This window comes from Diorhabda carinulata, chromosome 5 (assembly GCF_026250575.1).
Source record: "Diorhabda carinulata isolate Delta chromosome 5, icDioCari1.1, whole genome shotgun sequence".
NCBI classification, from domain to species: domain Eukaryota; kingdom Metazoa; phylum Arthropoda; class Insecta; order Coleoptera; family Chrysomelidae; genus Diorhabda; species Diorhabda carinulata.
In genome coordinates this window covers 25860434-25887800 of record NC_079464.1, presented here as the reverse complement: position 1 = coordinate 25887800, position 27367 = coordinate 25860434, and the positions used below count along the sequence as shown (strand labels likewise).

Here is a 27367-nt window from a genome sequence, read left to right as displayed (position 1 = left end):
TTTTTCACTCTTACTTGATTATCACACCATGACTGTAGCAATGTTTCTATTTGTTGAATTCAAAGATTGAGAGTCTTTCGCAGTGTTCATAATTTTTTCTTTACCTTTTATAACTGTTCAGACTATTGATTCCGGTAGGTCAAATTTCTTTGCCAATTCACAAATTTTAATTTTTGTTTCAAAGTCCTTAATTATATTCAGTTTACACTCCAAAGACAGTAGTTTTCTTTTCTTGTTAGGCTTAAATGACTCATTTTTCATTCTTTCAAATGACATAATTAGAGATTATAAGTAAAACGACTGCGCATGTAAAACAATTCCACGTGGAACACGTTTAAATCTGTCGCAAACTAAATACTGAGAGGGCGGAGCGAGAGGGTCGAAACGGGGTATTACTGTATTATAAAAGTTTTATATAAGCGCAAATTGTTCTTCAATTTCATTTTTATTTGAAATTCTGAGAATATTGAAAAGTTCTCTCCTTGAAATAAACATGGTGTTTGATTTTGTTCCTGAAATAAAATAATAATAAAATTAAAACATTAATTCTTACACTATCTTAGTTTATCAGTACACAGACAAAATTTTTTTAAAGAAAAGTGCAAATAAGTGCAAGAAAACTAAACAATTTTGAAAAGCTAAAATAATACGAATTATAAAAAAAATATATTTGAAAACTTGGACTATATTGGAACCCAATTAAAAGCTTACATATATATTGGAAAATGTTAAAATTATATTGTTTTATTTTATTTTTTGTTTTAAATAATATTAACTAAATTTTTCTGCAGATATAATTTTATTAAAATGTTGTTACATACCTGAAGTAGAAGGTTCCATGTTGAAATAAAAACAGAAACTATGAAAATATAGCTTTGAATCCACACAAAAAAATTCAAATCTACAACAGTACAAATCCGTAGAAAACTTTAGTACAGGGATGGGTAGTAAACGCTAGGGATTGGCATTTACCTGTGTTATAATGAAGGGGATATTGGTTTTTCCAAAAATTATAAAAACTAGACTTTCTTTGCTAATTACTTTTTCGATTTATTGTCAGGTATAGGACCTTTCTGCCCCGGTGTGCACCGGTTAGATTTCTGCCTCTGTTGTCATCATGAGATGTTATATTTTCTAGTGGAGCGTCATGAAGCGCGTCTTTGAATTGTATTCCATCTTTAATTCGTACGAGGTTATGTAGTACACAAAACGTTTTAATTATGATTCTATGAAATCTAGGTTTACATCAAGCCCTCTATGAAATATTCGCCATTTATTGGCTCAAATACCAAAAGTGCATCTTTTTCCCATTATCGTCATGGGGCAATATTCTTCTATTCGGAATATTCAAACTATTTTTGAAAACACTCAAATCGCAAGAATCTCCATATGCACCAATATCAATATAAATAAATTTAGAATCAGCATCAATCCAAGCCATTAACACCATAGAATGGTAATTTTTATAATTAAACAATAAAGATCTAGAGTTATCTGGTTGAATTAACCGAAATATGTTCCCCCTATCGAGGACGCCAATGACATTAGGGAACTTAGTTCGGATGTAAAATTTATCTGCAATTTCAACCCAATCTTCTTCTGTCCACTGGTGGCATTGTTGCCCAAATTTGATCACACATATCTCTTACGATGTTTCTTACAGTTGTTGCTCCTATTTGATATGTAAATGAGAGGGTATTGAAGCTGTTGCCAGTAGCCAAATATCTGTAAAAAATATATGTATTACTAAAAATATATACGATAAAACGGAAAGGGGATATACACCCGAAAGAAGTTAAATCCACTCATGAAATTAAGCAACTTTCCCAAAGAAATCCAATTTTTTTTCCACACTGTTTATACAAATAAGCTACAACTTTTGCAATTATTATATGTTAAATATATAAATAAATATGATTCGTTTCATATTATATTTAATAAATATATTTTTTATACATATACAGAGGTCCAACAGAAATTACTTAACTTGAGAACCTGCTTCTCAAGAGAATTAAAGACTCAAAAAACAACATCCGGACAAGCGGCAGAGAAACGTCGAAAACATCCATATTGTGACAATATGTGCTCAAATGTACCTATAAGACAAAATACAGGGAACAAAAAAGTTAGGTTAGATTAGTTAACTCAGATCCGAAGTTCTAAGAATCTTTGTTGAACATACTAAAAGATGATTTCGATGAAGACAAACATTTTGTTCTCTCTTTAATTCCTACGTTACAGATGACCAAAAATGTCAAGCCAAAATTGAAATACTACATTTAGGTCGAACAGTAAAAGCCAACAGACAAATTAATAAATCTTCCTTCACGAAACATTTTTTACAACCTTCACAATTTCATGCAACGAACAATTTATTACAGCCTTCAAGAAACAATTTATTACAACAATTAAGTCAGCAGCCTGGGTATTACACTGGATCTACCACACCTCATACTGATGTTTCTAGACTGGAACATATCCGATAATGCACATCTAAAAGCTCTCAACACTCTGACGATAGTTTGCCAAGCTACATATCGAACTTCAAACATTCTCTACTCGACTTGAACTACAATTTTATTTAAACTTTACAAAATAAATTACTGGCTGTAATTATTATTAAAATAAAATGTTGATTATTATATTATAAATGTGTTTTAATTTATTACTTACCTTAAAGTAACACTAAGTCTCTCTTCTATTGTTATGGAGCATCTCCATCTTGTATCATGGCGTTTTATATAAGGACCCACGAATGAAATTATTTTATTGAACGTTTCTTCACTCATTCTATAATATTTGAAAAACTTGTCTGCATTGAATGTAACTTATGAAATATTCCACTAGACTATCTATCACTGAGTATACGATGTACACAGTATCTTCCATTTTTATCTCTCTTAAAATGTCTATAAATCAAAGCACAAACTAAAACTTTCTTGTTAATTGACATTGTTTGTAACACCTTGACTACAGCGACGAAACAGTTAGTCAATGCAACAGTTGTATACAGTATGTATACACTAGCCCTAATTTGTATATGAATTCAACCGAATTTTTTATATTAAGGCTAGGATTTTCTTAAAATTAAAATCCAACCCAGTTTCTATAACAATCATACATAACTTAAAACCGACATTAATAAGTTAAGTAATGCTTAGTTTTTATGAAAAAGTGTCACAACTCGAATAAGAGCTAAAACTTCCTTTCTTATTTAGGGTGAAATTTAAATATTTCAATTAAACATCAAACAATACTAAAGAATGCATTATTACTGAGAGTTATAACATAAAAAAATGTTGAATAAAATATTTTTATACCTTGCTAGATGCTGTGTTTACTTTCGAATTTTTAAACCACCCTACTAATAAACATTTACCAATTTTGATTTGTGTCACTTTACTACCAACGGAGCGAAATGTAACGTTGAAAGATAAATAAAATTTCACTATATTATCAACTTAAATTCATAAAAAATACCCTTTAGATTCTTTGTGCAATAATTCGAACGGTGGCAAATTTTTGGAATTTGTATTAAAGAGGTCCTGCGGTAATATGTTTTTCATTATTACTTTGGTTTAATAGATAAATATTATAATAATAATTAAAAGCGAATGATTTAGAAAATTTATGGTTTGATTATAAATATGATGTTAATTAATAAAAATCAGTTGGTTTGAATCATGACTTTAATTGATTTATTTGAACCCTGAATAAAATGAAAGAAAAGTAGATTACTCAAAGAGTGGTGTGAGAATCCAGCAAAACAGTTATGTTATTGTAAATTGTAATCAAGTTGGTTAACGAGTTCACAATAATATTTCTATTTTCTACAAAATGTTTCCCAATACCTTGGATAAACATCTGTTAAATACTTTTTACTGAAAGCTGAACATACCAGGGTTTAAAAAGACTTCAAAACACTATTTGGTATATAATTTATAAGTACATTTAAAAAAGATCGTTTACCAATTTTGGATAATATACCAAGCATTACAAGAATTGCCTGATTAATTATCTTTTTACCTACCTTTGAGAAGTCATTTTAGTAACATTTTAAATAAAATGGTAACAAGGGTTTAAGCCTAAAAATTGAAAAACCAAAAACAAGCACAACCTATATCATCATTACCTATTAAATATCAACACCTCAAATAAGTGTGCAGGTCCTTAAAATAAATTACATTTAAAAAAAAACATCAGCTCAGAATTTAACAAAAAGTAGTTGAGGATTCGATGTGTGTAAAGCAAAACAATGATGTATAAAAATTGAAGTTTTGTACAGTTAGTTCAAGAGGACTGTTCCTGGCCATTATTTTCTTGAGATTTCATTACATCTGGTAGATCTGGAGGGGCTGAGTATGGTATTAGATCCAGTGCTTCAAATTCGCCATTATCATCTCTATAATAATAATTTTTATTTTAATAACATTATCAATAAAAATGTCTCATAACTTACTTTATAGCAAGACCAACAGTTGCAGGACTTTGAGCTTTGGCAGTAGTAGAAGTCAGACCATAATCAGAGAGTAGCATAGAATCATCCATTACTGTGTTGTCTTTATTAAATAGTTGCTGATTTTGTGGCGGAACTTTCAAAATACCTATATTGAAAAATAGACGTTAATAACTTACAGCAGAAACTATATTTTACAAAAACAGGTCATCATATATTCCAGCAATTTGATGCTTTTAAAATACTTTCAAATATTTCAGTTGTTACCTTCAATAATTTTTTTTAGTTCTAAAACCGTGGTCGTGTCCTTGGCATCGGTGAAAATCGTTAGCTTTTTTCTTCTTATCATCAAGAAAACATCCTAAAAATGATTGATTAAAAATCTAAGGATCATATTCAGTTGGTGGTTCTTAAAATATAGGTTATGGTTTCCAAGAGACGTCCATTTAGATATGGAAAATATAAATGTTATTTGTTAAAATTGAAATTTTCTTACCATTGTATGATGTTGATTTTGTTTCTATTCAGACCAAAAATATATTTTGTTTATTGCAGTCATTAATTTATTTAACCTAAACAAGTCAACGAGACGACAAATAATGCGCGACACAAAAATTAACAATCTCAGAAATGACAGATGCAATTGACACGGAACATGCGCAGTTTCCGATATAAACTGTTTCATGATAACATCTGATAATTACTTTACAATATTTAACTTTATAAGATATCTAAATCCTAACACACCTTTTAACATTATATGCTGCAATTTATTTATTACACTGGTATTTAAGTAAATTAATATTTTTGTTTTAATTTCAAATGTTCGCGCCATCTAGTCTAATGAGTATGAACTCAATTAGAAGAAATACATAATTTTATGACTCGGTTGACAAAAGAATTGACGGAAATTGTATATACTTTTCAAAATCTTGTATCATATGTGATATTACATTTTTTATTGTGTACCTATAAACATATTAATTATGACTCAAAAAGATGTTAAAACATAACACCGCAATTTTTAAATTATGGATTTGCGTTCCAATGTAATTGAAAAATTGATTCGTCAGAAAACAAGAGCCAAATTAGAGGAAACTACATCAATTAGAAAACCACTTTTTTTGTTGAAACAGTTGTTATAATAGCATTGGCGTAACACATTTTTATTTCGAAATACGAATATATGTTTAGTCAATATGTAAAAAACAAATTTTTAATATGGGCGTTGAAACATGTTAATATTGAAAATGTAATATACACTCAACAGCAAAAAAACAGACACTTCATATTTTTCTTATTAAAAGCGAATTTTCAGCAAATTGTTTGTTTTTGTGGATGTTCTAGTTATTATAGAGAATGTAGGGTTAAGTACATTGAATTAATCCCTTTAGGATTAGTAAACAATTAGTTAAAACTCAGATTTGATTTGTTTGTCTTGAAATTGATTTACACAACTATCAGCTGATTTCTTTTTTTTTATTTTTTTTTTTAAAGAACGAGAATAAATCATGAGCAATAATTCGATTAAAGAAGAATATACTGGACGCTATGTATTGATGAGTTTTTGAAAAAAAAAAAGCAAAAAAAGGTGAATACCAGGATTTAATTTCTTCGATGCTTGACAGGGCTAGAGCCCTTTGCCATAGCAGAGGGAGTAATACCTGCTATTAGAATTACATAAATTGTTAGAAAAAGTAACAAAAATGAAGAATAACGTTTTTTTTTTAATGTGTTAATTTATAATTTTTTCTTTATTTTGTATTTTTTGTAAATAATCAATAAAAATTATTTCGTTTAAATAACCAATTCTTATTATAAATTAAAGAAACTAATTTATTTAACAAAATTTTAAGACCAAATATAAGTGTCCGGTTTTTTTTGCTGTTGAGTTTATATTCTACTTCTATGTATTCATTTCAAAATTAATAGTTTCCGTATCAATTTTTGTTTGAAGTTGACTCAGTTATAATCTTAAATTTCGCATGGAAACCGGTGCACAAAATTTAAGTTAGAACATAAAATGTTAAAATACGAGAAACAAATTATTTATTCTGCATTTAATTATAACTAGAAAATCTCAAAATGGCCAGGAAAAAAATTATGGAACACTCAGCTATTTTGATAATATTGTAAGTATAACTGGAATAAAAATTTAATTGCTCTATGATAGTTTACGATATCAATTTTTAGATCGATATTTGTTAAAAATATAATGGCTACAGTACCCAAGCCTCGAAATCCAGATGGACAAAATAAAACAAAGAATATTATTCCGGAAAATTACATTAAAGGTAAAAAATTAGGGGTTTTCAACAGTTTTTTTTAAGAATCATAATATTCCTAGACCTAACGAACATACCATAAACACTCACGGTGATTACGGTCAATAATTTGAATTGTCAAAGTATTAATATGTGCATTTACAGATTAAGCTGTTTTATTTAATTTGTTACAGTTAGTGGGAGTGGTTGTGCTAAAATGTCCGATGGACTAATTTAAAAAGAAATTAAATAACAAAGTAGTGTATTTATAAAACATACCATCGTTCAAATATTTGACATAAAGTACGATTGTTTCTAAAAGGTATTCCACGAAGTTTTGGCCAGTATATACCGGGTGTTTATAAATAAATATCGGGGTTTTAACGTTTGTCAATATTTAATACATTTAATTTACAGTTATAAATGATATGTCAAATGAAATTCAAACAGTTTCGTTTGTTGTCAAAAGAGGGCATCTGTACGCATTATTTATAGCGGTAATAGCGAAGATGGTGGCTGGTGAACAGAAAGCGGAGGCTAGATAGGAAGGAGGACGCTCGCTATGGGGTTTTTCGCAGTTAGTGGGTGCGGCACGGAGGCTAAATAGGGAACAGAATGATCACAATGTATTACCAGCGTCCAAGAATTAGAGGATACATCATATTCCGAACTCTCCCACGTTTAAAAATCGTAATTTATATTATCAAATACATAATCATAAAATTTTCAAGGGCCCAATAGTATGAATATAAATTACGATTTTATTTCCTTATTATGAGAAAATATCTGTTATGGAGTTAATCTGATCATAGTCTCCGTAAAGTCCTAACCATTTTTAGAAGATTACTCAACCAATCAGCTGATCTACATTTGGTTTGTGGTCAATTTTATTTTTCAACACCAAAGCAATTTTTTTTTCTTCTCATGTTGTCGCTTATTTGCAATTCCTTTCTTAACCTTATCAAGCAATGATGTGTAATACTCTTCTGTCTGTCTGCTATCCCAAAAAAACGATCGCCACCACTTTTTCTACCGATGAAACCGTCTTTGACTTTTTCGGAGAAGGTTCGCTCTTTGCAAACCAATATCTTGACAAATTTTATCTAAAGTTACTAATCGGTGCAAAAATTCGACACATTTTGCGCAGATAGCTTAAGCATGTATAATTCTTAAGTAAATATATGATAAATACATTATTTTGAAAGGCAGATAACTTCTTCCGTATCTCTAGTCTTAACCCTTTACTTGTCCAATACCATTTAATGAAGGTTTTCGATTATATCGCTGGTTGTCGCAGTTTCAGACCGTCCCGAACGCTCATCGTCAATTAAGCTGATACGGTCACGTTTGGTTAGAGCTACTTAAAATTTTACGGTCATAAATAACGACTCACTTATACGATTGTCGAAAAGAAACAAAGCGTCCAAAATACCTGGAATTTCAGTGAGAATATGTGAAAATATATATTCCCAACTTGTGATGACATCTTAAAGTTGAGACGGATAATTTTTAGACGACCCTTGTATACTCCGTTTTATATCTTATTACACATTGTATAGTTTTCCGTGAAACAGGTTTTGGGGAGAGTACGATTTCCGTGGCGCCGCGATTTAGTAGCGGATTTGGCTTAATTAGATCGAGATATCGATTCTTAAAGTTATAATCAAACGTTAGTTCAAAATTCGCTTTATTGAACAGATGGCGTTCAATATTTCGTTTCAAATGAATATTTTATCACTTAAAATTCAATATGAATCTTGTAATTCAATAAACAAAAGATTTCAACTTCAAGTATCGATATCTCGAAAACGAAACGAGATATCGAAAAATTTTATTCTTCTTTTTCGACTTATTTTGAGTCGATTTACAAAATCCAGGTGCCACGGAAATCGTACTCGTGCCCAGTTTTTAATCGCGTGTTCAAAGAAAGTCTATTGCATACTACACAACGTACCAGATAAAGGATCTTTTACACATATGGTCCTCAGGAAATCTTCATCACATTAAACCGCTTTTCTGCTTATCCGAAATCAAAAAACCAAACGCCATTTTAATCTTCATATTTAAGGCAAGCCATTGAACTAGAGTGAATTCTGAATTAATGGTAGGCGACAAAGTAATTTCGGTTTTCTAGTATAAAATAGAACACTTTTTGCTCAATGACGTTTTCCCATCTTTCTTTTAGCATAAAACTGAACCAGGTGCGATGGAAGGTCATTTGTGAAAGTTGGACCACTCAAAGAATTCTGTAAACTTCAAAATAAATGGTAATCGGATGTTACCAGATCAGGGCTGTATGGAGGATGTGGCATCACTTTCCAGCCAAGCTCCAAAAGTTACCCACGAGGTGCTAAAGATGTGTGAGGCTTTGCATTATCATGGTGGAACACTAAACCTTTCTGAATTGACATATCTGACCGTTTTTCTTTGATTACTTCATCCAGTTTCATTATTGTTGACAGTAAACATCAGAATTTATGGTTTTGTTCCTTGGAAGTAGCTCAAAAAACACCACACCTTGGTTATCCCATCAAACTGACAGCAACGAGCTTTTTTTGTTGTTTTTCAGCTTTCGATATGGTTTGTGCTGGTTCATCGTATTTGCTTCATGACCGTTTTCGAACCATGTTACTGTACAGGACCCATTTTTCATCCCCAGTGACGGTTTAGGTGCATATCGCAAATGTTGATTCTTTGTGTTAAATGAATTTCTTTAAATTCGTGAGGTACCCAAATATCAAGTTTCTTAACTAGCCCAAGAAATTTCAATTATTTTTCAGTTGTTGTGTGTAGCCTCTTCGCAACCTCTCGAACAGTTTTATGACGGTCCTCTTCAATCATGACTTTGATTTGGTCATCATCAACTTAAGTGGGCCGACTAGATCGTTGCTCATTTTTGAGGAAAAATCTCCAGAACGTATATCTTTATATAAACTCCAACACGTGCGTTTTGTTATGCAATCAGCATTACCAAAACCTTCACATATTTCTTTGTGAGCCGCAGCAGCTTTCTTTCCTTTACGGAAATAAGAAAGTAAAATATGCCGAAAATGTTTGCACTCCATTTTACATTAGCCCTTAACTAATAGCTTCAATAGAAATCACGCACTACTTTCTTCTAAATTTCTTGGAAGATCAAAATATTGCACAGACGATTATTACACGCTGCAAGTCTCTTCCCATTTCAACATCAAAATTCCATATGAAAATGTTTTTTTTTCCTAACCTCAAATTTTATTTTATATTTTGCAGTCAGTTTATAGGCTGCTGCCTTGGTTTTGGAGTTTGATGGGCCGGAAAGAGCACCTAGGCGATGGTATGCAAAGCTGTGGTCAGATAGAATAAAACATAAGATAACTAAGAAATACTTGGCAAGAGACGTAATATCAGAAACTCATTTTTTCCTAGAATTACAACTGGCACGTAATAAAAATAGCACCAAACCAATGATCTTGCACTCAGCTGAACTTCATCTACGCATGCTTTTGATCAAGAAATATTGCGTCTTGCATTGCATTGCACGTTGCTTTACGTCATGTCAAGCGGCGTTAATGTTACGTAGATGTGATAAGATCACGTGACAGACGGCAAAGTACAGCACTAACATAAATTATTCAAAAAATAAAGCGAAGCTTTCTATCAGTGAAAAACGAAAGTACCTAGTTACGAGCTATATACAAAAATTGACTTTATTATACACTTTTGAAAATTACAGTCTATTTTTTACTCATTTTTATCGCTCGTAGGAGAAAAACATTCGAAGCAATCATGATAATCCAAGTTCAATCGCTGGCTTATACATACATATTAAATATGCGGTATAAATTTGAACAAGATCGGTCCAGTAGTTTCTGAAATATCTTTGTCAATGTTTCGAGAAAAAAAGCTTTTGATTCATGCTAAAACTTTCATCATATAGTACGTACACTTCGCAATTGCCGCAACAAATCACTTTGTTAGTAATTAATTAGTAATTTAATAACATTTTCATTCGTATTATCATATCATTCCCATAAAAAACAAGGCCATATAAAAACTCGACGTGAAACCTGAACTAGATTTATGAAATAATTACGTCGAATAAAAATGCTAATACCAAATGTGGTTACTTATAAAGGGTCTTTCAAAACGTTCGCATGAAAGTTGTATCAATACATTAAGCGAAAAAAATCGATCAAAAATCACCAAACAATCGCAAATTAACAATAAGGTTTAACCAATCAAAGCTTGTGGAACGTTTAAGCTCCTCCCTATCGAGCGGTAAGTTGAAAAATGCCGCAGCAGCTTAATACTTTTATGGCTCTCTCGACCGCTCGATAGGGAGGAACTTAAACGTTCCACAAGCTTTGATTGGCTAAAATTGTGTACCTACGCCTTCCGACAACCTCGGCCAATAGAAATGCATTTATGTTTACGATTCGATGTTTTCATTGGTAAACAGTGGAGATGATGAGTCCACGTGGACTGACGATTTGTTATATTTTATAGGGGGACTAAACATTATTTTTCATTTCTTAATATGATATGAGTGCCGCGCGTATTAATGAAATATTGATTGTTTCTTGCATAACTGTCTTCTGCAATTGATATTGGTAGAACTATAATAATAAATTGGGTTTTATGCCTCTCGTACATAAATATAGACTTTATGATTTTATCATCTATTTTTAATTGAGAGAAAGCTTTTATTTACAAATTTTTCAGAAATAAGACCTCCAACAATGGAAGGAAAGCCTATAGAAGTTGATTTTAGCATTAGAGTAATGGATATCAATTCAATTAATGTGGAAGATATGGATTTTCGGTAAATACGATTATATTTGCATATCTTTTTTCGATAATAAATTTTTTCTATTATATTTCATGTATAATGAAATGTGGTTTGTGGTTTAAGTTTACACTTATGTACTATACACAAATTTGCTGTATTCTTTTTTATTATTTTTGCTTCCCTTCATGTTGTGCCTCTTTTCTCAAATGTAGTAACTATTTGTTTTTCCCATGTCGCTTCAGGTTTTCCTCTTTTATTGTTTTTGTTTACTTTTGCTTCACATACTTTACTTTCTTCACTGAATCTTCCATTCTTTGTAAATGTAAACCCCACCAACTCAACTGTCTTTGCTCTATGAATTCCAGAGACGTAATTTCCAGATCTTGTCGTATTTTTTTATTTATTTATCCATCATTTTTTTGTTACACCTCTTAGACGTCTTAAATACTTCATCTCGGCTGCTTGCAAGACACTGTTTTGTCTATTAGTGAGGATCCATGTTTCACAGTCGTAGGTTGTTAATATTTGTCGGTAAATTGCTTTATAAACTTTTAGTTGTGTACTCGTATATCTTGAAACTTTTTCTGCTGTAATATGGCATTTTTAATGACAATTTCTGCGTCTTCATCACCTGTATTTTCTATTTCATACCGAGCCGATTTACACCATTTTGCGATGGGTTAATGCCCTTCGTAGTGGAGGTAGTTTAATGAAAAGGCAGCCACCGGGACCACGTCGCACAGTTCGAACTCCGGAGAACATGGAACGTGTAAGACAGGCTATTTTAGCTAGTCCAAGACGTTCAGTTTGTCAGCATGCTGCAGCACTACGAATATCCGATAGTTCAGTGCGTCGTTCGATGTGTGATTTTTTCTTGTGGTGTCTCGTGTGTATGGGTTGGGCGAACTGCGACAAGCTATAGAGCAGAACAGCTCAGATCGATCTTCGACTATTGGAGAGAGTGGAAGCAAACTTCAGAGAGCGTTTCCACATTTGTCAGCGTGATAATGGATACCATCTTAATGATATTGTTTTTCGTACATAGGTTAGTCAAATTACATGTTCTAAGAAACGTATTTCTGCCAATAAACTATTTTTAAACTTTAAAATAGTGGAGTGTTGTCCATTTGAAAAACATCCGTTGTTCGTGGAGGACTTTTTGACGCATCCGCCAAACGTTATATTCTATTAACATAATGGAACAGGACTGGCTTCACGATCTACGTCAAGTGAACGAGTTCGTAACATTAACCTCTCATTAGAAGGAAGTTTCTCCTGGGACTGTATGTTTAAATCGAAAACTGGTAAAATTCTCTATGGGAACGACTATTATAGGCGCTTCTTTGATACTTTTTCTAGCCGTTCACCCCTTTTTATTTCTTATTATAAACATATCTCAGAAGATGATCCGAATAGACACTTGGAATTTTGTGAAATCTTCATGATTAATTGTGATAAAAATCCAAATCTTAAGCAATCTTAAGCAATCTAAGAAAATAGCTGATTTACGTCCAAATGACGGCCGTGGGGTAAAAAATCGACTTTTTCGTATGTACTCGTGTCAGCTTTTCTTGATTTTTCTGATAGTTCGGTTGTTTTGTACAGTTTTTCTTTTTCTTTATGTTGTTAAGAGGACTTCATAGATACTTTTTAGATCTATTTCAGTGAAATTATTATAGCGGAAACTGAGTATTTTAGCAGTTTTTTTAGTCAGTCAACTTTTTAGTAAGCTTTCAAGCAATTTATGAATGAATGAATGATTTTCCACTGTTTAGTTCAGGTTTTCCAAACATGGTTGAGTATTTTTCAAGTTTGCAATTTGATGAACCAGTGACATCTAAAAGGTACAAGGCAAAGCTTATAGCTTTCCATGGAGTTGATCCTATTTCAATAGATGAAAAGAAGCTTAGTCAGAATTCTGCTCATTTTCCACCAGTTTCCTATGTACTTGCTCAGAGACTATATTTACCGCTTACCTAAACTAAGTACAACACTGCATATTCGAAACAAGCAACACCGCCACATTTCCAGGAGGAAATTTCGCATTTCTTTAAGTAGTAACTCTTTAAGAAGCAATTTCGCAATAAAAAAAGTCTAAAATCCAACAATTAACCATTAATCCAAACCACACCACAAAAACTTACGATAAAAGCATTTGTTTACCCCACGGCGGCCATTTTTGAATGCGCATCAGCTGATTTTTTTCAATTCCTTAGATTGCTCAATGGTGTAGTATTTAAAGAGGAGGTACTAGACTCAAACAAAATACACCCAACTCCCCCAATAAATTAATGTTTATGTAGGAATCGTCAAGGGAAAATTTATTGGTCCATACTTTTAGGAATTCGTATGCCAATGCTTCATAAGTGATTCAGAACATTTTTATTGATCATTTTAGTTCCCACGTTTTTGTTTGAACCGACTTACTCTGATAAAATAAACTATATTGAAAAAGTAGGTTTGCCTTTTGGATTGCAATTTGAATCCTCATTTCATCGGACTCTTAATATTATTTTTATTTACAGTATGGACATGTTTCTAAAACAAGAATGGCAAGATGCCAGAATCAAAATACCCGAAGAAATGTTCGAGTATGGAGACGATTCTGTTACTCTACCGTCTCAATTTTTTGAGAACTTGTGGCAACCCGATTTATATTTTTTAAATTCCAAAGTAGTCGGTAAGTAGTTTTAGTAAATGTTCTAATGAAGGCTCGATATAATTCTTTATGTGTATCTTCTAGAAATCGCAACTTTGACTCACAAATTTTCTTCGGTCACTTTGTTTAAAAATAAAACGATCAGGTATGCTGCTAGGATGCACGCTATAGTTGCTTGCCAAATGGAATTTTATCACTATCCCATGGATACTCAAGTATGTCCAATAGCAGTCGAAAGTTGTAAGTTTTTATATACCCAGATATTTATACGAAATTTTAGTAATACACTATTAACAATATCTACGGTTACCTTAAAGAAAACTTGACTTATTTGTTGCTTCCACAAAGATTCTCGATTTGTTTCATCTTGCAATATACTCAAAAAAGTTTCATCTACAAGGTATTAGCACAAAAATTCCAAGAAACAGTTTTTAAGCTAAATCTTTTTTTGTACCTCGTATATGGATTTACGCCTAGGCCCGTGAGGTCCAGGCCTAGGAAATTTGTTGAGAATTGATCAAATTGACAGGTGATCCAACCTAGACCCTATCCTTACCTCACACTATTTTGTTTTATATAGAGTCAAAGTTGGTTACAATGTTCATGTTAATATTTTTAATTTAGTTAAGTTGGTAGGCGATAAGCACTTTTTGATATGTTCACGCGACAGCGAAAAAGTGAAATGAAATGGCGACAGTCAAACGTGCTCCAATTTGTAATCTCAAGAATTGTTAAGTATCGAGCAACAATCCGACGATTGTTTAGCAAGAGTTTTGTTAATTAAAACAAGTATTGTCAAACGATTCAAAAGGTACTTTTTGAAACTGTTCAATAAACTGAACATTTTGTCAACTTTGGACTTCATCATTTCTCAACAAAGAACTGAACCCTAACCTAACCTAACCCACTGAAAATAACAACAAAATTCAAATTGATTAATATAAAAAAAATATTTATTATTTATCTATCTAATAATCCGATCAATTTAGACATTCCCATCAAGCGGAAAATCAGTAATATTGTTTCAAATACAATTGAACATAGAATTTAAATGTTCCCCATCATTTCCGTTTATGGAAAAAATTTAATTCCAGGTCAAAGGTCAAAAAAATGAGTTTTTCATCATTTTCAGCGACACGGTGAGTTTTATCATAAAAATACCTCATACAAAAATTGTAGATCATAAAATTATCTACAAAAAACGTATAAATACTCTTTTTCCTACAAGCCAATGTTTCTGAGATACAGTGCTTTTCAGATAAAAGTATCCACCTTTAATAACTTTTGTAATACTGGTATTTAGAAAAAATCCAAAAACACGTCAATTTATGTTGGAAGGGGCAAGCATTATGGCTTATTTAAACTTACTGGAAAAGCCACCCCCTCACCCCTAGCAGCATCCCCTTTATTTTTTTAAATTACTTTTCATATTTTTTATGTAAAATTTGGATACTCCTCTTTGAGCTGATTTCAAAAATGTATAATACTTGTAGGTTAAAGTGGTTAGTTTATGAGATAAACAATTTTTCTTTTAAGAGCACAAATTTTACTTATTATTTACTTTCACCTTATTTGCCTGTACTAAAATAGGTTGTACAACAGTTCAAACTCTTTAATCTTTTTAACTGTGCTATTTATTATGAAGTTACAATAAGTGTTCAAAATGAGTACCATTCACTTCCATACAATGGTATAATCTATTTTGAAATGCCTCTCTGACATTGCTTAATACGGCTGGATTTAATTGTCGACATTCATTTTCTATCCTCTCTCGTAAATCATCCAGAGATTCTGGTTGGGTAGCATAAACTTTTGTTTTTAAATACCCCCATAAAAAGAAGTCTAGGGGTGTTAAATCCGGTGACCTAGGTGGCCACTCCATCATCTGCCCCCTTCTACCTATCCAACGAGCGGGGAATGTTTCGTTTAAAAATTGTCGGACAGGCATAGCATAGTGTGGGGGAGCTCCGTCTTGTTGAAATACCAGTAAATCTTCGGAAAGGTTATCATCATTTTCTATTATTGTTGTAATACGTGGGTCAACCCCTTCCCTGAGTAACTCAAGATATGATTCACCATTTAAATTTCCGTTGATGAAGAAAGGTCCGAAAAAGTGGTCACCTAGGATACCACACCAAACGTTTAACTTTTGGGGATGTTGTGTATGGAATTCACGCATAATATGTGGATCACTTTCAGCCCAATACCTACAATTATGCCTACTTACTAAGCCATTTAATGACCATGAGCATTCATCAGAAAAGCAAATATTGTTTAACAATTGTGGATTGTTATTGATAATTTGCGTCATTGATTTGCAAAACTCTAGACGACGATCAAAATCATCTTCATTCAACTCGTGCACCAACTTAACTTTGTATGGGTGGTACTTGAATTTATGTAGAACTCGGAAAACTGTAGAAGATGAAACACCGATCGCTCTACTTGTTGTACAACCCATTTTAGTACAGGCAAATAAGGTGAAAGTAAATAATAAGTAAAATTTGTGCTCTTAAAAGAAAAATTGTTTATCTCATAAACTAACCACTTTAACCTACAAGTATTATACATTTTTGAAATCAGCTCAAAGAGGAGTATCCAAATTTTACATAAAAAATATGAAAAGTAATTAAAAAAAATAAAGGGGATGCTGCTAGGGGTGAGGGGGTGGCTTTTCCAGTAAGTTTAAATAAGCCATAATGCTTGCCCCTTCCAACATAAATTGACGTGTTTTTGGATTTTTTCTAAATACCAGTATTACAAAAGTTATTAAAGGTGGATACTTTTATCTGAAAAGCACTGTATAATGATTCAAAAAGTTGTCGTATTTAATGGTTTCACCAATATATTTTCAGCAGTAAACTTTTCTTACAACATTGAAATGAACCGAGAGAGATTCGTTGGTTAAAGTTTGGTAGAATTGGAGGATTCTTGTAAGGAAATTGGTTTGTTTGATTAGGCCCTGATATAGGAATTGCTCCTCTGCAGGGCCGAGGTTATGGTGGTTTTATTGGGATGTGTTAGTCTAACTATTTCTAGCGGGGTATAATTGCCGAAAATATGAAGTGGAGCTTGTAAGTAAAAACGATTTTTTTTGGGGTTTCATTATTTTTTTTGTTTTTTTGCTTTTTTTTTAATTTAATTTGGGGTAGGCGAGACTTGTTGTATTTATAAGAAATTTCTGTTGACTGGTGGGAAGTGTCATAAGTTCATCAAATAAATTATCAACTGACGAAGATGTTGCTAAAGTTCGACGATGTTGGTATGCAGGTTTGGTGCAATCATTATGACCATTAAATACGACAGTAAATCTGAAGCATATAACTCTTACAACTTTTTGAATCGTTATATCTCAGAAACGGTGGCTCGTAGGAAATAAAGTATTGATACGTTTTTTATAAATAATTTTATGATCTACAATTTTTGTCTGAGATATTTTTATGATAAAACTTATCGTTTTGCTGATAATCACGAAAAGCTCATATTTTTACCCGACTGCCTTCTTTATTACCTTGTATCTCCAGAACCGCTAAGCGGATTTTCACATTTGAGGTATCGTTAGATTCGTTTCATTAGCCCAAGTGTTCTTAGATAGGACACATTGAAACAAAATGGCGGATTTTGGACGCCATGTTGTGAGGCAAAAAATTTTTTTTACTACCAAGCATATCGAGTTGGGTATCAAAATGAAGGATTTTAAACACTGATTGTAAATATGTCTATAACTTGCAGTTTTAATATTAAATGGAACGATAAATAATATACGAAATATCTATGGTGCCATATTTAAGTCTCCGAAATGTACATTTGCGGCTTCAATAATATTTAAGAAAACTCGGTGGAGTAAATGTTTTACTTTTTGGAGATCTTATGCAGTTGCCTCCAGTGTCTAAGGTTTCTGGGGGATCTTATTGCTTTCATCAGCCAGAAAGATTATCTGCTGAAATTAATCTTTGGAATTTATTCAGTTTTTGTGAGTTGCCCCAAAATATGAGGCAAGCTGGAGATACAACTTTTGTTGACATATTAAACAGTCTTCGCGTTGGAGAATTTACAATGCAGCAGTTATCTATCATAGAAAACCGCAGAGTACCGTTGATAGGGCCATTTGATGATGGAAAAGCTGTCAGAATTTTTCCAACAACTAGACTGGTTGATGCATATAACTATGACAGAAAAGTTAGAAAAGCTCACAAAAGTATACACCGTTAGTGCTGTAGACATTGGATCCTAAAACATATGGTCAAAAACCACGAGAGTAATAATTACCTGAAGATCCCAATAAAACAGGTGGTATACCAAACCAACTCAAATTAGGTGTAGGCTCTCGAGTCATGCCAAGACGGAACATCAATGTTAACCATAGGCTGGTTAACGGTGCTATGGATGTTATCCAACGAATAGATTGACCAGCACTAGGCAGAGAGCAGTTGGAGCCGGGAGAACTGCCACAAGCAGTATTTGTGGAGTTCGATGACCCAAATATAACAGGGAACCGACCTGGTATTGGAGTCCGGATAGAGGCTTGTGCTACAGAATTTGATGCTTTACGTGGTAAAGGCAAGATCGAGCGACGAATGCTTCCCTTAATTTTATGCTGGGCAGTGACGGTGCATAAATTACAGGGCACAACTTTAGACCGAGCAGTTGTAGATTTAAGTAGAAACTTATTAGCAAAAGGTCAAGCTTACGTTGCTTTGAGCAGCGTGAAGACTCTCTCCGGACTTGCTATTAGTTCTCTTGACCCTAACAAATTGCTTAATCAACCACATGACATAAATTCATTCAAGGAATTAATCCGGTTACGTAATCTTAACTAAAAAGACATAAATAAAATAATAATTAAAAAAAATCATGGATAACTACAATTAAAAATCAACTGAAAAGACTGAAACAAGATGAAAATTCAATGATAAGGTATTTTAAAAAAATAATGATTAGGTACTTAAAACCAGAAACATAAATTGAAACAGTACCAAACCAATGTACCTGCATATTGTACACTTAGAAATATCAGCACGGTAGTTTTTTCACTTTTTTGCAACATTATAAACAGAATCGCAGTCGGAGGCATGAAATTGAATGCTATGATAAATTATTATCTCTTTGTGCATGCCTCCGAAGTTATTTTGAAGCAAAAATTAATGGAATCCATTTTGTTAAAAAGTACAAGCCTAAATCCGTCACTGGGTTTTCATAGCATGCCTAAAACTGCATTTCTGCGTTATCAGCTATTCAATTTTAGTATGGAATGTAGAGGTACGGAGAACCGTCTTGGATGGGGGATTAGTTAAAAAAGTATCCAGCTGTAAACAGCAAATTATAATACGAAGACTCGTCAAAATATCTCTAGTGTAGCAAGTGGAAATGATATGAATTTAGCAGTTATATATTTTATGTAAAATTTTCGAACGAATTTGTATATTAATAGTATATTCGAAATAATTATGACTTTCAAAAAAGAATTTAATTTACTATCCTACTCTAATAGTTTGTGGCGCTCTTTTTAAAAGTCTTCCACTCGCTACTATAGCGCCACCTTCATTTGCTTCCTTTAAACAGACACTTTTCGATACACCGAAATGGTTCTCCTTACCTTTACCATCCATAAATTTAAGAAATAGATTTTACAACGTTCTTTGATTGACTTCAAAACACACATTGGAACCATCCAAAAATGATCGAGAGTCACTATGATCAATTCCTAATATCTATTTGCTAATTTTGTCATAAATTATTAAACAAGGGTGTATCCAGAAGGTGGGCTAGGGGAGGCTATTTTAATCAAATCAACCGTAATCTTCGTCCTTGTAAAAATTTACAGGTGTCAATTTTGAGAGAAATAAAATATAATATTTCTTAATTTCAGTTTCCTACAATACCAATAAAATGTTATTAAAATGGCATGGAGCAGGTGTAACTATTATTCCGGAATTAAAGCTGTTACAATATAATATTCTTCCACTCATATTAGAAGAGACGCACGCTTACACCGTTGAGAAAAACGGTATAACCTCAAAAACAAATATACACTAGAAGTCGATAATCCGGCACGATCTGGACCTAGATTTAAAAAAATCACGAATGTCTTTTTATTTTCTTGACTTTTGGCGTTTAGTATAAAATTTATTTCTAATGATATGGAATTAAATAATTTCTGAAGCACTGTAGCTAGTACTAGCCTCAGCAAAAGAGATAAACTTATTTAGTGATTCTGCAGCTTCTGTCCAGCTGATTTTTTCCTTTTCTTCCGTTTCAACAAGATTTTTTGAGTAGGCTGTAGGTTTACTACAATGTTGATAATATCCTCATCGGTTAATTCTTGTTCAACAGGCTCATTCTCGTCGATTAGAAGCCACTCCTCTACCTCATCTTCGGGCAGGTTTTTCAAGGGATCGTCAGCAAAACATTGGTCAGAGCGTCTTGATGGTTTTCTTCCTGATCAGTCTGTAGAGTTAGGTCAGATGCAAGGTTTGCAGCTGGCCAAAGTTTTCTCCAGCATTTTTGGAGTGTTGTATTTCTTACTTGGTTCCAAGACAGTGCAATAGCATAGACGGCATCTTTTACTGTAAACTTTTTTTGAAAATCGGTCATGTCACAGTCGGCATTTAACAGGCCTTGAATAAAAGACCTTCTATAAAAGCATTTGAAATTTTGAATAACCTCTTGGTCCATGGGTTGAATCAAAGATGTTAGGTGGGAGCAGAGTAGCCATAATATTTCCAGAAACTAACTCATCTACTGGCGGATGGGTTTTGCAATTGTCCAAAAAAAGGATGGCTTTAGTATCTTCTGGTAAACCAAGACTTTTGAAGGATTCCTTGACCTCAGGTACAAAATGGTGGAAAAATCAGTCTTTAAAGAGGGCGGTAGTCAACCACGCATTTGATTGAGCATCGTATTAGACGGGCAAGTGTGTAACATTCTTAGAAGCCCTGTGTTTTGCAGATTTACCTGTTACAAAAAGGGTCACTCGGTGGTTTCCAGACGCATTAGCATATAGCAAAACGATTAATCTGTCTTTGTTTTTTTTTAAACTCTTTTTCTCCTCTCCCAGCTAGTGTAGATGTTGGTAAACATCGCCACAATAGCCCTGTTTCATCAGCATTGTAAATCTGTTCAGGTGTTAAATCATTATCAGCTACGATTTTCTCACACTCGTCTTTGTATTTTTCTGCAGTTTTGATTTGCTGAAAAGGTTTCTCCAGTTACATCAACTCTTCGAATTCCATGCCGAAACTCGAAGTTTCTGATCCATCCATCAGAATAATTACATTCACTTTCAGCAACTCCTAAACCTTGGCCGAATTTCTTTGCCTTTTCAACAATCATTGGCCCTATTAACGGCTTTCCTTCAGGACGTACTGCACTAAACCATTTGAACAATACACTATCTAGCTGTTCAGTTGCTATTTTTCAGTTGTTACCGATTAAGAAGCAAACTTCATTAGTTCATCTTTTTGTTTTTTAATGTCATAAATATTTGATGAGCCAATATTAAACTCATTCATTAAAACATTTCTATTCTCGCCTTTTTCTAGCCGTTTGATGATTTCTAGTTTCTGATTGATAGTCAGTGTTACGTGTTTTCGTTTCTCGAAGACTTAGGTTTTGAAAACATGGTCAGTGTACGGTTACAACGAAAATCAATTTTTTTTATAAACCGTTTCAAAAGTTACGTTTACTTCGACGCGAAAAGACACAAAACAACAATGCACAAAAAAATGGCGAAGACGCTTCGTGATTGATTAACGGAGCTGCACTGCACCTGAATTTGTTGTGTCAGCTGAGACTAGCCGGCCGGTAATTGTTTCCAAACAATACCGAGCGCTTCCGGATGATTCCGAACTACCCCGAAAACTTCCGAATAGCTCTCAGCGTTTTTATTTGCTTTAAAGACACACTTTTGGAGAAAACCAAAATTTTTACGATTTTCCGGAGAGATACCAAGTATCGGGCATTCCGGACTGTTAGATGCCGGACTAATGGACTTCTACTGTATATGTCAATATTGTGATAAAATTGTTGTAGGTAATTTTTCGCGATTACTAGTATATTTTCGATTTGAAAGGCAAATCGGCCACCATTTAATACAAACTTTCGCTCCGTCGACTTTGGTAGTGGTACTATCGTGGTTCAGCTTTTGGTTGGATCTGGATGCGATACCAGCACGAGTAACACTTTTAGTTACATGTCTTCTTACCTTGGTTACAATGTTCACCGGATTAAGAACCGATATACCAGCAGTAGCTTACATAAAGGTAAGTAATAATATAATTTGATTTGTGCGCTATACTACGGTTGTATCATAAGGAGGTGTCCCTTATTTTATACAAATAGAAACATCGTTTATTGCTTATACATCGTTAAAAATCTTACATTGTTCTCTATTTTTCAACAAAGGCTTCATTTTTTTCGACACACTTTTGAAGACAGTGCTCTAGCTTTTGTGTCCTGCCAATCTATTGAGTCGGGGTCAAAATTCTTCAAACGCTCGTGTGTTTAACGGGCTACGTGGGGTTGAGTTTCACCTACTCCCTTCGGCAGTCGTCCTCTCCGGCGATTCTTGATTGCTCGTCAGAGTTTGGTCAATGTTTCACAATCTCTGTTTAAATTTATTGTCGTCCCAGGTTGCATGAAATCGATGAGGAGTACCTACTGTTGATCCCAAAAACACTTAGTGGCAGTAAACCAGAGTGACGCCACTGAGATTGTTTTGTTTCGGGGGTTTCGTTTCAGCAACTGTGACGTGACTACAACAACGTTTCCTTATTGCTTATCCCCTCACATTGTTGAGAAGCTTGGGATTACTTTCAGGGCGTTGTGCCTTGAATTCGTCTCTTGCGGTAACCGAACGTTCCTGTTTAAAGTTTTTTCAATTATGCCATAGAAAGATTCCGTTCTTCATCGTGAACTTCCGTGCGATCGTCAGCGAAAACTCTGCACCACTTGCGGACGTGCTGAATGGTCATGCACTCTTCACCGTTAACTTCAGTCTCTTACCGATGAATCTCCACGGGCAATAACTTCCCCGCGTGGAGAAACAGGATTACAGCTCGAATTCCGAACTTGGCAGTTGCAGTGATCAACCCGAATCAATATTTCCAAACAATGGATAAGAAGACGAGGGTCATCAGATTCCATCTTATCGCCACTTACTTTTTTCCTCAATGCGTTAATAATGAGTTTTCTTTTGAAGTCTTCCATATTTCTTTTAACTTTTTTCCATAGTTTGTCAATGCTTCCTCTCTATATAACCGTAGGTCTTATTTCAAATTACTCTTTTTGTCTATAGATATTTTGTTTTCTTCAATATCCTATTTTATAATAGAAGTATGATTTTGTGTTAGATTTGAGCAAGAGTCGAGATATCGACAAATTCCTTATCATTTGCAGCCTGATCTCCGCCGAAATATTTTACAACAGAAGCTGAGAAACCATCTGCATCGATCTCTGCGAAAGGAGAGCAGAGGAATAGTTCACAATCAATCATTAATGAAGCTGTTGCCTTGAGTCATAAAAAATTTCTACATATTCTTAGTTAGTTATTATTGAGGTGCTGTGGAGCATTTCGTTTGTCAAGATCTTCTTCTTGCTAGGAAAGTGCTTATATTCAAACTGGATAACATTCTTTTCCCACAATTCAAGCTTTTTGAAAAATTCAAAATCTTCTAGCCATGTGAAATCTTCCGAGTTAAGTGAGATGCGCTCTTGTGAAGAATTTTATCAATTAAGGAAGCTAAGATATGAAGTAAGACATAAATTTTGGTATGTTTTTACGACGCCTACCATAGCTAAGCCCTCAAACTTCTTTACATGAATATTTTCACATTCATTAAGCTTCATTAAGTGCTAAAAATATTGACGACGGTCAACTGAGCTGATCAACGATATCAGTCGATTCGTCAAGGAAAAATAACTGCAATGATCAAAGTTAATTTTAAGTTGAGAAGTTACATCATAGTTTCAGCTCTTTGCATCACTGTTTAGCAGAAAGTTGAACCGATTTAATAGTAGACATAATCTCAGTTTTGTTATCACATAATATAACCATAACCATCTTCGTATGGTTTCAGTTGGGCAATAATCTTGGAAACTGCATCACCTTAACTCTTCTCAGCGTTGAATTTAGCGGATAGGCTTTTTAAATTACACTGGGAACAGTATTGGAATGTCGCTCAACATTTCCTTTACTCCAACTGAGACATCTTTCAGTTGAGTAAAAAATTAATTCCACTCTTAATGGAATTGGTAGGTTTTTGGCTTTTTGCTTAACCTAGCCTTGCTAAAAACAAAACGTTAACGTATGAATTGAACACACACGGTCCAGACATACGAAGATATATTGAAATATATTAAAATTGTCAAAATATTTTATTACTCAACATATTCTCTCTCTTATACATTTATTACAGCGAACCTGCAACGTCTCTAGACCTTTCAAAAAAAATGTTTCTTCTTGCTCTGCAAACTAGCTTTTATTACCTCCTCGTTGGAAGAAAATTTAGGACCTTTTAAACTTTTTTTCAGTTGAGGAAAGAGATGATAGTCGAACGGAGCCAAATCTGGTGAATAAGGGGGGTGTTCTAGTAATTCAAACCCTGAATCACGAATTTTTTGCATGGCAACATGAGATTTGTGTGCAGGTGCGTTGTCCTGCAAAAAAAACACCTTTGGATAGCTTTCCGCGACTTTTCTCTTTAATTTTTTCACGTAGAGTGGTCAGTAATGTCGAATAGTAATCTTCAGTTATTGTTCTACTCTTATCCAAAAAATCAATCATGATTACTCCATGGCAATCCCAAAAAACTGAAGCAAGAACTTTTCTAGCAGATTTTTAGACAAGAAACTTCTTCGAAGGAAACGAAAAGTTTCATTTTTTCCAGATTTTTAGAGAAATTCCCTGACTTTTTCAGTAAATTGAAAATTCCCTGATGTTTCCAGGTTTTCCAGTTTTGTGGCCACCATGTTATACCTATTCAATTTCTCAACTTTTATCTTAAAATTATTTTTATTTTTCAATTCCAATAATAGGGGTTATATCCAACAATTTTTTGCAAAACTATTTGACGTAATAAATATTTTAAATTGTTAAAGCCACACTATATCGTTTTAGGCACTGGATCTTTGGATGGCAGGATGTATGATTTCGGTTTTCGCTGCCCTAGGAGAATTTGTCATTGTTAAAGTTTTATACGGAAAATATAACATTCTGAAGGCGAAAGAGACGAAATTGTTGAAGGTCGGATCTATTTACATTCAGATGTACGTGATATTTGATAAATATTTGATTTTTGTAGGATACTTCTTTAACGCAATGGGTAGGTCCACCGTCGCCGAAGCGCGTACACAATTTTCGATACAAAAATATGGCACAAGATAAAATAATTCATGTCTATTGGAAAACGGTACGAGAACAAAATGAAAAGAGTTTGATCAGAAGAATTTGTTAATATGATTTTGTTTTGTTTTTAGGAAGATGGGAAAGAGAAAATCATGTGGAAAGAAATTGATCGTATAGCAAGAATAGTTTTTCCATCCTTTTTCTTTTTTTTCAGCGTTATGTACTGGACCATATTAATTTTTGGTAGCACTCATTAGAACACAAAAATTATTTAATTAAAAAACTATATACAGATAATATCTTGTCTTATTCTAAAATAAACAAATGAAAACCTAAGATAAGGGATGAATATGAACACAAAAGACAATGAATAAAATATTTATTCGTGAATAAATTCATTCACCAACCCCCACGAATCCGATATTAAAAGAAAAGAGATCGTATTTAGAAGCTTTTTTCATTTGTCTCTATTCACCCACAATAAACTCAAGAATATACAGTAATCCCACTTTAGAGCAGAATAGGGCAAAAGTCCTTATATACAAAATTATCTATCATTTGGCAACATAGTTTGAATCTACGCGCGTCGTGAATCCAGTGTTGTAACATAAACCATACCAAATACCTTATGGTGTGTTCGGTGGTCAGTAGCCAGTATTTTGAACATAAAATTAATCTAAAAAATTAAATTAAAATCAATATCCGTTAACACTTTCACTGCGTATCATATATTATGAACCGTGCTCCAGTGCTGATGTGGTTTTTTTTTGAAAACTTTACGGATAATGTACATTTAGCAAAAACAGCAAAAAATTAAACAGTTTCAAAAAAAGTTATATTAAAACTCCTAATGGCGTCAAACGCACAGTACGCGAGTTTTAAAGAAATTTGCGTATGATGCCATATGGCGTCACGTACCAGTTCTTCTGCAAAATTGAAAGATGAAAATATAAGGGAATAAAAACAGAAAAGACACAAAAATACAAGTTTATTACTCAAAAAATTTCGAAAACTATTAAAAGAAACAGATGAAAAAAAGTTACTGTATTGTTTGGTGAAGAAGACCAAAATAAGGGCCAGCACATAATCCAGGTTTGTCTGCACAAATTTTACATTCCCACACGGTATCTTTTCTTCTTCTACTTCTTGGAGATCCGTCGATCTGTTAATTCTGAAGCTGTCTCTGCATCTTTTCCTGAGAGGTGGATTGCCAACTATCCACCTTTTAGGTGGTCTCCCGGGATGCCTTGAGCCGGGCGGGTTGTTTTCTAGGACTATTCTCGGAAGTCCGTTCTCGTCCATCCGTCTTATATGGTTGTACCACTGCCTTTTACGTTGTCTTCCCCATCTCACAACGTCTTGTATCCCGCATTGCTCTTTGACATCTGTATTTCTCATTCTGTCTCTTCTTGTTTTGCCCACTATTGTTCTCAATGTTTTCATCTCGGCCACCCTCAGCATTTGTTTCGTCTTGTTGGTGTCCTCGCGGACTTCCGTGCCGTACGTCTACGTATCTTTTCTGATTTTTGTTTTTTTAAAAGCAAAAGCGCGTCACCATTTTCGCGGCGTTCTCTTCGTGGCGTCAACAACGTGAATTTTGTTTGTAGGCCTGTAAAAAGGGCTAGGAACTTCAATTTAAATATTTTTTTTAAATTGTAGGTCATAACGTGCACATCACTTATGAAGAATCTTATCACCCCCTTAGTGGGTGCAACCCCCCAAAATACGCGTCAAACTTGTTTTTTGAGGTAATTTTAGAATGTCTCAGAAAATCATTGTCTTATCAAAAAAAAACTGTAGATTTAGAAAGGGCACAAAATTTTACAAAAAAAAGGTCCTTACAACAATTTCCCCAAATTGCACCGTATTTCTG

At 33.5% G+C, this 27367-nt stretch overlaps 2 protein-coding genes across 2 annotated transcripts; one reads left to right on the top strand and one right to left on the bottom strand.

Annotated features, from left to right (window-relative positions):
- Window positions 1–3675: 3675 nt before the first annotated feature.
- LOC130894641 (elongin-B) lies at window positions 3676–5091 on the bottom strand. Its single transcript, XM_057801563.1, has 4 exons — window positions 4953–5091; window positions 4724–4817; window positions 4460–4604; window positions 3676–4402 (listed from the first exon to the last, which is right to left on the bottom strand). The coding sequence occupies exons 1-4, from the start codon at window positions 4953–4955 to the stop codon at window positions 4291–4293; spliced, it is 354 nt and encodes a 117-aa protein (XP_057657546.1). The 5' UTR covers window positions 4956–5091; the 3' UTR covers window positions 3676–4290.
- Window positions 5092–6420: 1329 nt separating this feature from the next.
- On the top strand, window positions 6421–25791 carry LOC130894640 (glycine receptor subunit alpha-2). Its single transcript, XM_057801562.1, has 10 exons — window positions 6421–6588; window positions 6650–6750; window positions 11425–11524; window positions 14017–14171; window positions 14235–14390; window positions 20020–20157; window positions 22182–22411; window positions 25267–25392; window positions 25451–25558; window positions 25626–25791. The coding sequence occupies exons 1-10, from the start codon at window positions 6542–6544 to the stop codon at window positions 25749–25751; spliced, it is 1287 nt and encodes a 428-aa protein (XP_057657545.1). The 5' UTR covers window positions 6421–6541; the 3' UTR covers window positions 25752–25791.
- Window positions 25792–27367: the final 1576 nt, after the last annotated feature.

Bases quoted from the DNA above. Each gene is read 5' to 3' on its own strand.
- LOC130894641 (XM_057801563.1), bottom strand. The intron at 4,605-4,723 runs GTAACAACTGAA...TTTTCAATATAG, and splicing joins ACTAAAAAAAATTATTGAAG to GTATTTTGAAAGTTCCGCCA. The intron at 4,403-4,459 runs GTAAGTTATGAG...TTATTATTATAG, and splicing joins ACTGTTGGTCTTGCTATAAA to AGATGATAATGGCGAATTTG.
- LOC130894640 (XM_057801562.1), top strand. From the start codon at position 6,542: ATGGCCAGGAAAAAAATTATGGAACACTCAGCTATTTTGATAATATT. The intron at 14,172-14,234 runs GTAAGTAGTTTT...TGTATCTTCTAG, and splicing joins TTTAAATTCCAAAGTAGTCG to AAATCGCAACTTTGACTCAC. The intron at 20,158-22,181 runs GTATAACCTCAA...AAATTGTTGTAG, and splicing joins TTACACCGTTGAGAAAAACG to GTAATTTTTCGCGATTACTA.